The sequence below is a fragment of the Phalaenopsis equestris genome, unplaced genomic scaffold (genome assembly GCF_001263595.1).
Source record: "Phalaenopsis equestris unplaced genomic scaffold, ASM126359v1 Scaffold000600, whole genome shotgun sequence".
Lineage (NCBI taxonomy): Eukaryota > Viridiplantae > Streptophyta > Magnoliopsida > Asparagales > Orchidaceae > Phalaenopsis > Phalaenopsis equestris.
In genome coordinates this window covers 1,584,752-1,602,139 of record NW_018165040.1, presented here as the reverse complement: position 1 = coordinate 1,602,139, position 17,388 = coordinate 1,584,752, and the positions used below count along the sequence as shown (strand labels likewise).

The window sequence follows — 17,388 nt, the reverse complement described above, 5'->3', positions numbered from 1 at the left end:
CGATCATTAATTCAAATTACATACATTAGTTTTATTAATGTTGATTACCATCACGATTCTCATCTTCATTAATTGTAGTAATTAGATTCCTTTAATTAGACAGTCACACACAGAGAGAGAGAGAGAGAGAGAGAGAGAGAGAGAGAGAGAGAGAGAGAGAGAGAGAGAGAGAGAGAGAGAGAGAGAGAGAGAGAGAGAGAGAGAGAGAGAGAGAGAGAGTATATATTAGTGAAATGTAAGGTAACAACATCCTCATCGCTCTGGCTTCCATACTTTCGTCAACAACATTTGCAAACAGATAAGACAATCAATTGCAGCCACAAATCTGCTCTACATTAAACTCACCCACCATTTTCTCCTTCCTCACTCCTTTTCACATTCCACCGTCCATCTAAATCTTCTTTCTAAAACAGCAGAGTAAAAAAACTAAAAAGAGATGCTGCAATCCATGCTTTCCTGCTGCAAACTCTACATATCCGAAAGCCGAAATTCTCTAGCTCTGCAATCCATCGAACGAGCTGCAACATTACACCCAGATGCAGCCATCATCAACAAATTCAAGGACGAGGCTTACAACAGAGTCGGCTACACTCTCGTCTCACCATTAACCGAGAACCCCTTCTTCAATTCTCCTCTCAATGAAGCTGTGGTTTCCATGGTTGCAGAAGCCTTTAAAGCCATTGATCTCCGAAGCCATTGTGGGACTCACCCTCGGCTTGGAGTTGTCGACCATATTTGTTTCCATCCCTTAGCTGAGTCGACGCTCGAGCAGTCTGCCCGTCTCGCAAAGATGGCGGCTGCGGCCATTGGCCAATGTCTTCAAGGTGTGCTTAACGTCCGTTTCCATAGGTTAATTTTAATCAATTTTTTCCTTATTTTTTAATTTTTATTTTGGAAGAATGGCAAGCATATCACTCAATTTTAGGAGAAAAAACAAACGGCGGTGTGGATTGCACCATGGTCGTCAGTGGTGCAAGCCTGATTGTTTGCTAATCAAAACTTGGTTCATCACGAGTTAGAGTTGGGGCTGGCTCAAGCTTGGTGGTTTGCTCGTCAAACTTGGTTCATGAGTCAATTAACGAGCCAAGCCCGACCCAGCTCACAAGTCAGCTTGGCTTAGCTACAACCTATATATATTACTCAAACATTTGAAGCCATTCTAATTGCCCTTTACATTCTAATTGCCCTTTACAGTGCCCACCTTCTTGTACGGTGCAGCTCATGAGGAAGGAAGATCCTTGGCGAGCATTAGAAGGGAGCTGGGCTACTTTAGGCCCAATTCAGGAGGTCATGAATGGGCTGGTGGACTTTGTCTTGATATATCTCGTAGAAAGCCTGACAAAGGTCCATCTCAAGTGGATCAAGCCCGAGGCGTTGTGGTAATCGGGGCTACGCAATGGGTGGACAACTACAACATCCCGGTCCGGTCCACTGATATGACCGTGGTTAGTCGGCTTGCAAAGAGAGTCGGCGGGCGGGGAGGTGGGTTCGACTCGGTTCAAGCCTTGGCGCTTGCACATGGGAAAGATTGTATTGAGTTGGCTTGTAATCTTCTTGAGCCGGACCGAGTTGGAGCCGACCGGGTTCAACTGGAAGTCCAGCGGTTAGCTGCACAGGAGGGGCTGGTTTTGGAACAGGGTTACTTCACTGACTTCTCTCGGGATAGAATCATCGAATCTTACTTGATGAGGAAGGTTGATTAGATGTTTGAAGCAATGGGATAAATCTGTAAATATATTAAAAATTTTAATCGCTGTTTCAGTTACCCCACAGCTGAAACAGTTGCCCCCCCACAATATGATCATTTTTACAGAAACAGTTACCCCACAACTGTTTTCACACAGCTGTACCAAACAGACTACTAGCTTCCCCGTAGCAGCTTTCTAGGGCAGCGCAACTGCAGCTGAAAAGCTGAGAAGCCGCCGACCAACTGCAGCTGAAAAGCTGAGAAGCTGCAGCTGCGCCAAACAGACCCTTAATGTAATTAAGAAATAATTTGATTATTAGAAAAATTATTTTATGAAATTTCACACTTGTTATGAGAAAATGAAAATTATGAAAGTTGTTATGCATATCGTATTAATTTTTTTAAATAAAATACTTCTAGCATGCTTTAAATAAATGCAGTCTTTAATTTTATTTTTTAATTCTAGCAGAAAACTTGTCAGACCATTATTTCGAATTTATAATATATGTGACAATTAGTCTCTCATTTAAAGTCATTATTTCTGTTGACATTAATTTGCATCCAATATCTCTTAGGGTATGTTCTAGACAGGCTTCTGCCAGCTTTGCATTATAGACCACCACCACACCTCTATTTGGGGAACTGCTCTCTTAGGACAGCAACAACAAAAAGCCTTTATCCCACTAAGTGAGACATGAAACCCTTTTCTCTATTGTGCCCAAATGAGTGTCATATATTCAATTAATTATAATAAATTAAGTTCATATTTTATAGAACATGTCCAAATCTTTTAGGTCTACGTCTACATTTCTTAATATAAGTCGAATCTAAACCATCTACACTCCTAATCAGATCATCAAATGATCGATGTTTAATGTGACCAAATCATCTAAGATGACTCTCTCAAATCTTGCTTGTCAATCCTTTCAGAGATACATTCATTTCACATTTTATCACTAACGCTCTGTTTAGATCAGTTGTAGTTATTAAAAAATAGATGTGAAACTGCTGAAGAATAATTTGATGCTCAAAAGCTAAACTAATAAAATTAAATGCCCCACTTTAAAGATAAATGTTTAAAATGTCTAATTCCCCAATAATGGCTGTGTTGATAAAAAAATTCAACATGAGTCAATCTTTTAAATCAATATTTTTAAAATAACCAACCAAATATTCAATTTAAAATTCAATCACTTAACAACTAAAAGAAAAATTCATCCACCATTCGCAATAATTTGTCGAGGGTGACAAACTCTTGATTGACTTTAGCTCAAATTTATCAATATATTAACAATCAAAATAATTACATGCCAGCAAGAACGTGACTCGAGTACTCTGTTTGCATGGTTCTACCGTCAAATGACACCATAAAGTAGTGGTTACCAGAGTCCTATAACTGAGTGGTTTCCATCAAATGACAACATTATATTACAGTCATGGTTGTAGCCCGCATCTTTCCCAATGACTTTCTACCATTTTAGTTGTAAATCATAATGATACAATTATTTGACATAAAGTCTTCTGTCAGCTAACGTCAACTTAAATTTGTCCCTTAATATAAACATTCATCCCAGATCTATAAGGATCTCTTGGACGACGCGACCCATGACTGCTGACAAGGATTATTTTGTTAGGTTGGGTTGACTATCTCCTCTGACTAAATAAATCTGGAACTATGACGACCCAGATGACAGAACCATGAGATCTTGATCGGGTTTTGTCTTGCTTCCCTCACCATCTGCTTTAAACTTCAAGTAGTGAATTCTACAATTTAAATCATTAGTTTGTTGCTATTATATGTTAAATATTCAATTTTTAATGACTAATATTAATAAAAAAATATTCTCATATTATCTAGAGGGATAATTAACCATAAGGGCTCTTGCCTACGGGAAACCTCGAACCCTAGATCAAAGAGTCCTAGCAAAATGAGGGAGAAATCTCTGAGTAGTGTCTTATCTACAACTAAATCTGTCTTCTGAAAATTCGACCCTCTAAAGCTCTTTCTCTCAAAATAAAAATAAATGCACAGGGGAGTGCCTTGCGGAGCGCCCGTGAATTTTAGGAGCCCATATTATTTATAATTTATATCACGGCATTTTAAGTAGTAGTTTTTCCACCGAAGCATTCCAATCACCTTTTTAAAAAAATGCAGCCTCAAATAGACCTAAAAAATGTTCTCAGCACTTGTGAAGCCATAATGTGAAACTAATGTTGAATTTTAATGCACGAACTACAAGTCTACAACCATGCATTTTGTCATATAAAAAAAAAAAAAAACAAGAAAAGGAACATTATATATTTATTTTTATATGACAAACAGAACGTATGTGTATATAGATATATATATATGTATATATATAGATATATATATATATAATTTCAACTAGTAAACCAACTTGCAAAAATCAAGGCTTTATTTCTTTTAGGGATAAATATTATATTGTTCTCCGATGTCAGCATACAGAATAAAATCTCAAAGATAACTAATAAATAATACCACCAATGATGCAAAGCTTTCATCCCTTGATAAAATTCCCTTGCCACTAGAGCGAATCACAAATGCATCAGATACTATTTTCAGATTTCAAAAAAGTTCGCGAGTTAGAAACAGCAAAAAAATAATATTAAAAATAATATAACAATTTAAAAAATGGAAAGAGAAATAAACCACAAAGATGAATCGAACGAATTACAAGAAAACACAATGCAGAATCTACCATAGATGCAAATAATGAAATTAGAAAATAAAAATAAAAATAATGAAATAAGGGACTTATGTTTTGTTTAGGGCAGTAGCAGCTGTGAAGTTTTTGTAGAAGAAACTGTTTTTCAAAAAACTGCAATGACTATTACTAATTTTTTTTATTTAAAAAAAGCCAGAAACGAGCTTTCGCTGCATTTTAAGAGTTTAAGTTGAAAAAAATAGCTTTCAACCATAAATTTTTTTTAAAAAACAGCAAGAAAGTAGTTCTCAAACAAACAGAAAACTGTCTCTTAATTATATATTGGTAAGGGCAAAAAATGCTAAGGGCAAAAATGCATAATACTCTCAACTTAAAATCCACAAAAGATGAAATCATGGTCCTTAAAGAGAAGAAGAGATTAAACAATCCATTCAATTAAACTGTCAATAATCCTTCAATTATTTAGATAGGATCATTTTAGTCCCAAAGTTTATAAAAGTGGTAAATTAATCCCTCTGTTATAATAAGGATTAAAATAATTCTCACCGGGGAGTATTTTAACATATATTAAAAGATTTTGGGGAAAATCAACAATGTTATAAATTTTAGAACTAAAATAACCCACCACAAAAAATGAGGGAATCATTTTGACACCTTGCTTAGCTTAAGTGAGCCCGATAATTATACAAGTTTAAGCTTGAAATTGAGCATGATTCAATAAACTTAAGCCCAACTATGAGTAAGGATCATCATTTCTTTAGGAAAGAGAAAATATGAATTCATTAAGTGAAAGTCCAATCAAATTAATCTTCACAACAAAAAGGCGTTTAGAATAAAATAATCTCATTCTCAAGAAAAAGCACGAGCACAGATAAAAACTCGGGACATTTACATACAAGCCACATAATTCAAATCTACATTTATAACACTTTTGTTTCATAAACCTAGGCATGAAAAGATGTACTTAATTTTAGAAAAAATTTGCAGCAGTGATATTTTGATGTGAAGCTAAGGATCCAAGTGTTATGCATGCAAATATGAGATGTTAGATGATAGATATGTAAACTCATAAGAATTGTGGGTTATATATGTAAATGAACCTAAAAAATAATAGTGACCTGCGAGGGTACTAATTCCGAGGCATCAGAATCACTTCTCAGCACAACGCTCCTCAGATCTGAAGAGCATCTGCAATGGAACTCGCAAGGCTCAGTACCTCAAATGGAGGCTTACCAGCAATGGCTTTAACAGTAAGCGGGCAAGAGTCAGTGATCCAGAAGTAAGTGAACCAGTTACTGAGATCATCTGTAAGAAAAATTTAACAAGATAAGGTTAGAAAACAGTAAAAAAAAAAAGAGGTAAGATACGTACAAAAAAAATGAAAAGGTGAGATGTGATATGAGGAAGAAAGTAGATTACTGGAATTATTTTGTACAAAACGTTGCCATGATTGCTTGGGGAAAACACCATGGGTCACATAGGCACTAACTTTAGCAGCACCATTACTTGCCAAAACTTTCTGTATAAAGGAAAGCATCCATTATTTTATAGGAAGATTTACATGCATACCACTCAACTCCTATGTATTTTACATATCTGAAACCTAAACTTCAATTTTAACATACATGCCATCCTACCTATGCATGAAAAAGTGTATTTGAATTTTTGAAAGTTAAAATGATGATATTTTTTTATGTGATATGAAAGATTTTGGTGCTATTAATGTTAAAAAGTAGAGTTTAGGTGTTAGATATGTAAATACAAAGGAATTGGGTGGTATGTATGTATGCCAATAATTTATATGATCTATCTATTTCATTCATCTATATATATATGTGTGTGTGTGTGTGTGTGTGTGTGTGTGTTCATGTCATTTCCTTGACTGCGAACAACAAATCGAAATTACAGGAATGTGTAAAAAAACAATGTACAATCTTCATATGCTAAAAATTATCTACAGATTACCTGACATTCAATAAGAGTGCCTCCAGATTGCACCAAATCATCAACAATAACAACATGCCGACCGTTAGAATTTCCTTCTTTGATTCGAACTATTCGTTTATCGCCTTCACGAACCTTTGCGCAAACAACCTTTCACAAAATGTAAGGATTAAGCAAGAAATTAGTGTAATTTCATAACTATTTGAGCATATCTAGAGAGCTTGAAAGTCGAAACTGTAACAATGCGCTAACCATAGGAAAATGCTGCAACTGCTTGTGAAATCTCTTCCATGCTCCATCATCAGGGAATGCTATAGTTATCTAGTAAATATTAATAGGAAGAATTATATTCAATATATTTGGATTTGCTTCAGAAAAATAATAAAATCATAATAAGTAACAGAAGCCAAGAAATGTGCAAGGAAGAATCATACATTATCAGCATCAGGGAGTTGGCGTAGGCGCAGTAACAAGAGGGGGATCCCAGTTTCAAAACAAGGTAAAACATCATCTCCAAAATAGAACCTTTCCTGCAAAGCTCAAAAAGGCCATGAAATTTTATAGTAGTCAAACCAACAGAGAGAAATAGAATCAGAATTCACAATGATTTCTGAAAACATGTAAGACATTAGCGGCGAAGTGTGTAATTGTCCATAGAAAACCAAAATGAAACATTGGAGTTATGGATGCTAGATTCAACATATTGTTCATAGTTAAGAATGCTATATCATTTGCTAGATTAAAATGTGCGATCTTGTAGTGTTGAAGTTGATTGCTAGCTTTTCTGCTAGTATTTGCCCTATATTATTTGTATTATGGTCACTTGTTAGCAAGTAGTATTTGTATTATATTCTTAGTATTATAACTGCATATAAGTAATATTGGGTTATTTCAACAATGCAAAAAAGAATTACACAATTATGGAGTTTGACATTGACAAATTATTTAGAGTAGAAAAAAAAGTTGATAAGAAAATACTTACACTATAGAATTGTTAGATATGGCTCATATACCAGGAATTTGAAGTCTCTTGAATTTGAAGAGGTATGTCTCCTGGAATGAAGAGGTGTGTCTCTTGGAATGGAGAAGAGTGTCTCTTAGAATTTAGTGGGTTGGGAGGAGCGAGGGTGTGTTAGTTATTTATCTGTAGGTTTTTTATTTGTATATCAATATATGTGTAACCCTAACTGAACTCCCATGGAATAGTGAAATTCGCTGCTCGCTCCCGAGGACATAGGCATCTTTGCCGAACCTCGTTAAATCTCTGCGTTCTTCTGGTTTTGTGTCGATTCTTGTTTTTTTTCACCCTAAATTTCTCATCAATTGGTATCAGAGCGAGGTTGTAGGGCAGAGAAGAAAAATATTGGCACAGGGAAGAGGAAGAAGATTTGAGAAAGAAATTCAGCGGTTTTGCGACAGTTCGCGATCGAAGGGCTTCTTCCTCCGCAGGAGCAGTTCGCGACCGAGAAGGCTTCGCAACAGAACAGGGCACGACACAGAGTTCGGCCTTGGCGAGGAGTTCGCGTGAAGAACTTCGAGGAGCAGTTCGCGACCGAGATCGCGAATCTTCGAGATTGCGGGAAGGAGTTCATGCGGTTCGCGCGAGGGCTATAGCGACAGGAAGTTGGCCCAAGGCAGTGGGGTTGTTTCGCGAACAACAATTCACAGAGGAGATCGAGAGGAGTTCAACACTTCCAACGAAATTCTTCGGCGATGAATTGCAGGAGTTCGCGTGCAGTTCGTGCGGCTGCGAAGTAGTTCGGGCGGCAATTCCTATTTTGGTCCAGCGGTTCGGCATCGCGAGAGATCAGACGGGCTTTGACGACAGTTTGCGGCAGAGACGAGGATTCGCAGAACTGTAGCGACAGAGGGCTTCTTCCGAAAGGCGCAAAAATGTCAGAGGCGAAGGGCAGACGAATTGGGCTCGCGGGAACGAAGTAGTTCAGATAAAGATTGCAGCAGTTCGACGAGTTCTACTTCGGGAGTTCGCGGTAGAGGCGACTTCGCGGGTTCGCGCGACAGGCAGAGGCGTCTTTCGCGCTTCTGGTTCGCAGAAGAAATTGCGATAGGTGGAGTTCAAGGAATTAAGGTAGTTTGGGCTTCGGAGCAGGAACAGAGACAAGCAAATCGCGGTATTCGCGAATTCAACAACGAGTTCGGTTCGGCCCAGGCGAGCTGCAGAAGGAATTCCGGATTGAGGCTTTAGGAGAAGAGGCAGTCGAGAGTTCATCAGTTTCACAGAGGAGAGGAGTTCTGTGGTGTTCAGTCTAATGAGTTCGCAAATTTGTCGCAGGAGAAGTTGCGGTAGGAGGAGTTCGGTAGGATGCAGGCTAAGTGAGCAAGCGCGACTATTCGCGAACAGTGGTTTCACGGAGGTATTTTGCGAACAGGCACGAGATGTTTTGCGAACAGGCGAAAGGTTTCACTCGCAGGACAGTAGTTTAGCCGAGGTGTTGACGCGAACATGAAAAGTGTTTCGCGTGAAAAATTTGATTCACGAATCACAGCAAAAATTGCAGCAGATATGTTGACCAAACCAGATACTATCAACAAGTTCTTGCATTGCTTGAACTTGTTGAATGTTTACAATTGTCAGACGACATGGTTGCCCAACCCACCATGGTTGCCCAACCGACGACATGGTTGCCCAACCCACTTCGGTGTAAGAAACTACATGATGTATTTCTCATAAGGGGATGAATATTCGTCAAGGTGGAGATTTGTTAGGTATATGTATTTCTCCTAAGGGATTGAATATTCGCTAAAGTGGAGATTTGTTAGATATGAATCATATACCAGAAATTTGGAGTCTCTTGGATTTGGAGAGGTGTGTCTCCTGGAATGAAGAGGTGTGTCTGAAGAGGTGTGTCTCAGGTGTGTCTCCTGGAATGAAGAAGAGTGTCTCTTGGAATTTAGTGAGTTTTGGGGAGCGAGGGCGTGTTAGTAATTTATCTGTGGGTTTTTTATTCGTATATCTATATATATGTGTAACCCTATGGGTATATAACTGAACTCCTCTACCTGTGAAATTCGCTGCTCACTCCTAAGATGTAGGCATCTTTGTAGAATCTCGTTAAGTCTCTGTGTTCTTCTGGTTTTGTGTTGATTCTTGTTTTTTTTTTGTCCTAAATTTCTCAACAAGAATTATGCTCATATGACAAAATGATCACCATTTTTTATGACATTGCATGCCTTAATATTCAATATGTGCTGTCTGATTTTCTCAGTCTATTTTGTGCCATACTATTCGTGTATGTCACCAAGATTTACTGTATCTCATATCTCATCCCTTCCATTTTAATTCCAAGTTCCTAAATAATGCTATATCATGAGAAAAACAAGATAATGCTGAAACATGGCTCATGCAATCTGATAAATGTGTGATCATGCTGAACCTAAAATTTTAGCAAAGTTTCTTTATGAAAATACCATAAATGCAACAGTAAAGAATTTACATTTTTTGTGAGAAGCTTCTAAATAACATGCTAAAAATTTGAAACAAACACAAATTTAAAAAAATATTCATTGCATAACACCCAAATCAAGAAAGATGGCACATCTAAAAGCTTAAAAGATCCATTGCAAAGCTTCTCAACAAAAATCCAAACAGATTAAGCACCAAGAATATGTCATGAGATATCAGTCTGTACAACAACATCATGTAGATTTCATTAGAAGAACACATGAACCAATAGAAGTGACTAGTACCAAATCAAATAATTCACAAATCACAACAAGAATTGTTGCGTGCTAATATATTTGTGGTAGTAGCTAGAATTTCACAGCAACTTTGTATAAAGATCCAATATGCACACAAATAAAAAAAATAAATGTAGGAGACGCCACGGTTTTTAGGTGAAAAAACTAAAGGGTATGCCCCATATGAAACAATCCATGTACGTGAGGTTACTAAAGTCCTGTCCCCCATACTTAAGAATTTGTTGTGTAATTTTTGGTACCAGTCACGTCTATTGGTTCATGCATGTCTTAGTAGATAGAATTTTACATCAAATTTGTAAAAAGAACCAGCATGCACACTAATAAAAGAATAAATGTAGGAGTCACCACGATTTTTGGGTGAAAAAACTTAAAAAGAAAAAACTAAAGAGTATGGTCCATATGAAATAATCCAAGTACGCGAGGTTACTAAAGTCCGCTTTCCCACTAATTAGAGAATATGTTATTATAAAGTTGTGATCTCCTGAGTCTGTTGTAAAAGTTATGAAGATGATATCTGTTGAACGACAACGAAAACAGTTAGATGATGAAGGCGGGCAATGCCGATCAAAAGCAGTGGTTGGGATAATGTTTAAGCAAAATTCTGGTAATGACAAACAAATGTTAACAATTCACTGATGGAAGTCGGGAAATTGTAAATTCACGACGACAATCAAAAGATAATGATTGGGTGATGCAAGTAGGACAACGGGGCTCACCAGCGGTAGTCATTAAACAAAGCTCTACAGTTCTCCGGGTCTCTGAATTCTCTCCAAATTAAAGTCCCGACCCACAATAAAGATGGGCTCTATCAATTATTTTTTGAGATAAGCATTTGGTTATTTAAGCCACAGTTCTGGAACACTTCATCAAATAACTTGAGTTGATTTCTTTGATCATATCCCATTTATTTAGTATTTAAGTATCTTAGTTATTTTGAAAATGAATGATCCTAGACTCATTGGACTCATCTCATTAAGATTCTCATTTTAACTGTAAGCATGTAATATTTGAATATCACTTAACACTTCAATTAATATGTCCAAGTTCCATACCACACTTCAAGAGCTTAATTTTGGGTTGATTGAAATTCGAATCAAACCATTTTTAGTGTCATTGGATTCCTTCTATAGAATTTAAATTGTTTCAAATTAAATTTCAAAAGTTTTTAATTCAAACCTCACAATCAAGGTTCATGCTTGATCAATTGGATTTCCCGATAAGGCATGTGCTATTCTAAATACTAAATATTGGGAATAAGTTCACTTCAAGCAAGTGGATTTTCTGATAATGAATTAAAATAATTAAAGATGAAACTACTTCAATATGGTCTGAAGTGTTATTTTACATACTAAATATTGAGAATAAGCTCACTTAAGCAATCTGACGTAACATAAGTTTCACAATCTATTATCTATCAATACTACGTAATGAGAAAACAATAAAATGTTTTTTTAAAAAATCTAGTTTAAATCAAAAACTTGCCTGCAAGGCATGTATATCATAGATGACCACACTAGTTGGGCCACCCCTAGATTTGGGTATCATAGAAAGTATTCGCGCCATAGTGAATGCGGTCGCAACATCTCCCTCTTCTTCCATCCGCTCAAAAGATCCGGTAGGGAAGAAAGGTAGAACCAATGTGAATGAAGCAATAAAGAGTTTTGGTAAAGCAAATATTGCAGATATTTGCTCAAAAATAACTGCCGGTGAGCTGAAAGAGGCTAAAAAGGCAACATGTTGTCCCCTAATATCATGTGCATCATTGATAAAGAGATTTGGGAACCCATCATCAAAACTCCTGAAAAAGGAATAATATGTATCAATGAGTTTTCTGAACTGACACAAAAAAAGTCATTTTCATGATATTCTTGCAACATTAAAGAAACATAAAAAAAATAAATGATATATAATGATGAGGTGTCATTTAGTCGTGCGCAGTTTGCAAAGTGTTAGAAAGAGGAGAAGAAAGGTCGACGGTTAGCTTTGGGTGATTTTCATAGTTTCTTCAGTAAATTTAACTGACATTTAACCAAGCGAACACAACATAACAGATCCTATGATTTTGAAGTTGTTAATCATGGAGGCTGAAACTCTTTTGCGTTCAACAGGCCACACAGAATACATCAATAAATTTATAAATTTTAAAAAGCAATAAATGAAGATAAAACGACTAGAATTTCAACAATATAGCATGTGCTGAGTCTGCAGAATAACAGTACAAACTTTACAAAGAATTTAGTATTTTTTGTGCATGGTTCATTCCAGACCCTCATTTCCTTGTGACAGAAGTTTGTTAAAACAACAGCGCCAATATTAATGTCATGGTGTCACCAGCATCGAATATGATGCACCACAAAAAAAAAATCCAAAGAGAAAAAACTACAAATCAACTCCAGAAACCAAGATTTACATAATGCGGCTTCAATTAAGCCTATATCTATAGGAGAGGAGAGATGATCAATCCGCCATCATTAGAAGCCATTATTATGATGTCCCAAACCAAGAGCACTCAACAGCCCTTCTCTAATCCCAAAGAGACCTTCTCACATGCACCTCAATACAACCAACTCTTCCAAGAAATTCTAGCCACCGAGAGTATATATCTAGGACAAACCGAGATGCACAGATTTCCTATTAACAAAACCCTAAAAAAGGACTATCTCAATTAATCTCCAACAACCAGCCTCTCATTCTAAGTTGGAAACCAACAAAATTCCCAATATCTCAATGAAAAACATATAGGATTCTTGATGCCCACTTTCAAGCAAGCAGAGATGAGCGGAACCATTAGTTAAAGAAGAAAAAGACAATCCACCATGTCTACAATTTACTTCAATGGAAAGAGTCAAAATTTTTTGAATCCATAGTCTTCTTCTAGGCATAGACTAAAAACAACCAATAAAATCCTAATCAGGACAGATTGTTCAATTTTCTTCTAGCAATATGTACTATATAAAATGGTGTTACGCACAAAAACATCAACAAAATACTTTTGACTTACATAAAGGAAAATGTAGTGGTTTTTAATTTTTTTTTATCTATATAAAAAAATAAAAATAAACTAAAATAAAATAAACTGTGCATATTTTCCCCAAATGTAGAACAAAAATCTAATAAAGTTGAAAGAGCTCATTTAGAAACAAGAACTTACATAGCTACTTGCATTTCAATGAAAAAATGTATCAAAGGGAAGTTAGTTGGGTCACGCAAATTCTCCATACTAATTATGTAACAACCCTTTATCAAATTCAGCTCTTAATACATGATCATCCAAATCAGTTTTCTTTGTTAATTACATGCATGAATTCATCTGTGCTGAGAAATTTAGGGCAAAAAAAATCAAGAATCGACACAAATCCAGAAGAAAACACAGAGATTTAACGAGGTAATCGGGAGCAGAGCGACGATTTCACTATTCCAAAATGAAAGTTCGGTACACACCCATAGAGTTACACACAAATATATAGATAAAACTCATTGATAAAATTACTAAAATGTCCCCGCTCCCCCAACTCACTTAACTCCAAGAGACACACATTTTCACTCCAAGAGACACATCAAGAGACACACATCTTCACTCCAAAAGACACATATCTTCTCTCCAAGAGACATCTCTTCTTTCCAAAAGACACACCTCTTCACTCCAAGAGACATATCTTTACTTCAAGAGACACATATCTTCATTCCAAGAGACACATATTTTCTTTTCAAGAGACACATCTCTTCTCTCCAAGAGACACATCTCTTCTACCAATTTCTAGTATATGGGTCATATCTAATAAATCTCCACCTTGGCGAATATCCAGCTCTTTAGAAGAAAAATATCTTGGAGTTTCTCATAAACCAAAGTGGGTTGGGCTACCATGTTGTTTAACAATTACAAACATTCAACAAGTTTAAGCAATGCAAGAACTTATTGATCGTAACTGGCTTGGTCAACATAGCAACTGCATTTTCATCAGTATGAACCTGATTTTTAGCCAGATAAATGACACTCTGACTGTCACAATGCAACTGAACTCCACCTTACTCAAAGCCCGGTTCTTTTACTAGCCTAGCAAGCCATAATTTTGTATTACCATCAAATGATTCAACAGAGTGAACTTCAACTGTGCACCCCAACAGTTTATAGATATTACATACAGTGATCTTTCCTTTCATCACAGTCAATACATCTTTAACAATTCTGATGATTTCTCTCTCCCCATCTACCTTAGGAATAAAACTATTTTTTCGTAAAGTGCCCAAAAAAATTAAATTCTTTTTCAATTCTGGAATATGTTTTATATCACAAAATGTTCTGATAGTGTCATCATATATCTTAATTCTAACTTCACTAATACCAACAATATTGTAACATCTATCATCACTCAAATATACTAAACCAGAATCAGATAACATATATGAAGTAAAACATTATCTGTTAGGTGTTATGTGATAAGAGCATCCTAAATCAAGAATCTATACATCCTTCAACTGACTTGTTGTAACTGAAAACATGTCACCATCACTATAATCTGAATTGTCACTATGCGCCATATTCACAGACTTGAAAGATACATCACGTTTCTCATCAGTCTGCTTCTTGAGCTTTAGAAAATTTATCTTCATATGATCCAGCTCCTTGCACTTGTAACAATAAATCGTCTTTTTGTCTTTAGATTTTGACCTGAAATTTTTATCTTCCAAAACTCTTCTTCTCCTTATTCCTTCCACGATCCTGATTAACCATAAGATTTTTCGCTTATATTCTGTTTCCGCTGGTTGTGAGTTAACAATGTTGCAATAACCTCATCAATTTTGATTGTTTCTTTCTCATATGTAAGAGTAGTCACCATGTCTTCATAGAAGAAAGAGAATGAATACAACAAAATCATTGTCCGGTCTTCATCCTCAATTCTCACGTCAAACCATGATAAATCTGTGATTATTTGATTGAAGAAATTCACATGTTGCGTCAGATCAAAACTTTCTTGTATATTCAGCCCAGACAACTTTTGCTTCAGATACAGTTTATTTGTCAGAGATTTAAACATAAACTGAGTTTCTAAATTTTTTCATACTTCTCCTGGAGATTTCAGATTTATAACATGATACATAATATCATCTGTCAGACATAAACGTATGGTGTATGCCGCTCGTTGTTGCAATTTTTCTCAATCTACATCTTCCATATTATCAAGTTTCGTTGCTCGCAAAGCTTTCAAGATTCTTTATTGTGCCAACAAATCTTTTAGCGTTGTTTGCCACAATCCAAAGTTCTCGATTCCATCATATATCATCACTTCGAATTTTGCACCAGACAATGTCATCTGAAATTGCTCCTATCGCGAACTGTCGGGATTCTCGATTCAGGGAAGACAGCTTTCTGAAATGGCATTCCTTCTTATCGCCAAACTGTCTAAACTCCTTCGCCGAACTCCTCTGCGTCGGCGCCTGGTCCGAACTGTCTCGAACCTTCTCGTCGAACTCCCTGAAGCCCACTCGTTAACTCCTCTGCGAACTGCCTCACTGAAACAGTCGCAAACCGTCGTCTTCTTCTACCTCTTCGGTCTCCTCTGCCAAACTACCACAAACCGCCTCCTCCCGTGATTCACAAACTCCCTTGCAAAGCACTGAAGCCGCGAACTCCTTCCGATCGCTGAAGCCACCTAATCGTGGGAACTTCGCCTGTTCGCTGACCTTCGTCTGGTCGGGATGCCGCAAATCCCCTCGCCGAACCACTCGCCTTCGTCTCCCAACAGCGGCAATCCTCAAACTTCTCAAAGCCTAGTCGAACCTTTCTTCCAAATTGCCGAATCATTCTTCGTACTTTCTGTGCCGAACGTTTCTGCCTGCCTTATAACCTTGCTCTGATACCACTTGTTGAAAAATTTATGGCAAAAAAAATCAATAATCAACACAAATCTAGAAGAAAACGCAGAGATTTAACGAGGTTCGGCAATGAGCCTACGTCCTCGGGAGCAGATTTCGCTATTTCAGAAAGAAAGTTAGGTACATACCCATAAGATTAGACACAAATATATAGATAAAACTCACAGATAAAATTACTAAAACACCCCCGCTCCCCCAACCCACTTAACTCCAAAAAACACACATCTTCACTCCAAGAGACACATCTCTTCTTTTCAAGAGACACACTTCTTCACTCCAAGAGACATCTTTTATTTCCAAGAGACACACATCTTCACTCCGAGAGACACTTCTTCACTTCAAGAGACGCACTTCTTCATTCCAAGAGACACATCTTTTCACTTCAAGAGACACGTCTCTTCTACCAATTTCCGGTATATGAGTCATATCTAACAATGTGGATCCATCCCCACAAAAATATGAAGAAGTACAAAGTATTTTTTTCCTATCATCCAGCTCAAGTAAGAATCAAAAGACTCACAAAAACAGATCCATCGAACCTAAATAACATGATAAAACCTAGAAAAGCAAGATCCCCGTAACAGGAATGTGTAAAGATGGAAACTTAAACTCTCATCAAATCATACTTTTCCTACCCACAAGCAAAAGGAAGAGCATCCAAGCTCTTTCAACAACGACATCACCTAGCCGATCATTTCTCTACTTGCAGCTGTACTATCTCCGCGTCTAACCGAATTGCTGCTAGTTTATACTCGCATTACTTCAAAGTCTTTTTAGCTTTTTAGGTTAATAAGATTTTAAAGAGTTTGCCCCTGCAACCCTCTACCTTCTAGCCCTAAAACTTACAGAGACCCAGCATTTCATGGAAATAGTGCAATACAGATCAAATTAAACCATCAAATTCTCGTTCTGATCAATACATATCTGAAAAAAGGATTAAGACTATCAGACCTCCATGCTATGGACCGAAGCTGAATGGAATCTGATTGCTCCGCCACCTTGCGCGCGAGCTCTTCGGCTTCCGCACAATGGAATAGGTGAATCGCTTTCTTCGTTCTCTTCTCCATACTTCCCTCTTGCTCTCGCGGGCTCCTCACTCACAAACCCGCAGCCCGCAGGGAAGAACGAAACATTGGAGCTGTTCGTGAAAATAATTATTTATGTAATTTTTAACCAAGAGCTTGGGGAAAAAAATATATTAAATGAATTAACATGCAATTTGTCATCAGAAAGAACATGAGTTTATTTTTTATTCAAATAAAAAGATTTAAATTTTTATCAAATACTATGATTTTTTTTAAATGTTGATATTTACTTAAATGTGATATTAAAAAGTAAATTTTATAAATAATAAGAAACTGGAGGATATATAACCAAGATCACGTTCAAAAAAGGATTTAATCGGGTGATGTATTAAATTATAAATTTATTTAAATATTAAAAAAAATGATGTAATTAAGAAAATTATTGTGAAAT

At 36.6% G+C, this 17,388-nt stretch overlaps 2 protein-coding genes across 5 annotated transcripts; one reads left to right on the top strand and one right to left on the bottom strand.

Annotated features, from left to right (window-relative positions):
* The first annotated feature begins 261 nt into the window (after positions 1–261).
* On the top strand, positions 262–1,867 carry LOC110029729 (formimidoyltransferase-cyclodeaminase). 2 transcript variants are annotated; one of them, XM_020732151.1, is made up of 2 exons: positions 262–824; positions 1,219–1,867. In XM_020732151.1, exons 1-2 carry the CDS (start codon positions 437–439, stop codon positions 1,701–1,703), a joined length of 873 nt encoding a protein of 290 aa, XP_020587810.1. In that variant the 5' UTR covers positions 262–436; the 3' UTR covers positions 1,704–1,867. The 2 variants fall into 2 exon arrangements, with proteins under 2 accessions (XP_020587810.1, XP_020587809.1); XM_020732150.1 differs by having other exon boundaries at positions 1,195–1,867.
* A 2,238-nt stretch (positions 1,868–4,105) lies between these two features.
* Positions 4,106–17,061, bottom strand: LOC110029757 (ribose-phosphate pyrophosphokinase 4). Of its 3 annotated transcripts, none has more exons than XR_002294573.1 (8): positions 16,864–17,061; positions 11,521–11,836; positions 6,753–6,848; positions 6,571–6,639; positions 6,340–6,468; positions 5,794–5,893; positions 5,493–5,679; positions 4,106–4,298 (listed from the first exon to the last, which is right to left on the bottom strand). XR_002294573.1 is itself a non-coding variant. In XM_020732187.1 (7 exons), the coding sequence occupies exons 1-7, from the start codon at positions 16,977–16,979 to the stop codon at positions 5,546–5,548; spliced, it is 960 nt and encodes a 319-aa protein (XP_020587846.1). In that variant the 5' UTR covers positions 16,980–17,061; the 3' UTR covers positions 5,386–5,545. The 3 variants fall into 3 exon arrangements, 1 of the variants encoding a protein (XP_020587846.1); XR_002294572.1 differs by having other exon boundaries at positions 4,106–4,261; XM_020732187.1 differs by lacking the exon at positions 4,106–4,298 and having other exon boundaries at positions 5,386–5,679.
* Between the last annotated feature and the right edge of the window lie 327 nt (positions 17,062–17,388).

Bases quoted from the DNA above. Each gene is read 5' to 3' on its own strand.
- LOC110029757 (XM_020732187.1), bottom strand. From the start codon at position 16,979: ATGGAGAAGAGAACGAAGAAAGCGATTCACCTATTCCATTGTGCGGAA. The intron at 11,837-16,863 runs GTCTGATAGTCT...TTCCTTTTTCAG, and splicing joins CTTCGGTCCATAGCATGGAG to GAGTTTTGATGATGGGTTCC. The intron at 5,680-5,793 runs GTAATCTACTTT...TTTTTCTTACAG, and splicing joins TTTTGTACAAAATAATTCCA to ATGATCTCAGTAACTGGTTC.
- LOC110029729 (XM_020732150.1), top strand. From the start codon at position 437: ATGCTGCAATCCATGCTTTCCTGCTGCAAACTCTACATATCCGAAAGC. The intron at 825-1,194 runs GTGTGCTTAACG...TGCCCTTTACAG, and splicing joins CATTGGCCAATGTCTTCAAG to TGCCCACCTTCTTGTACGGT.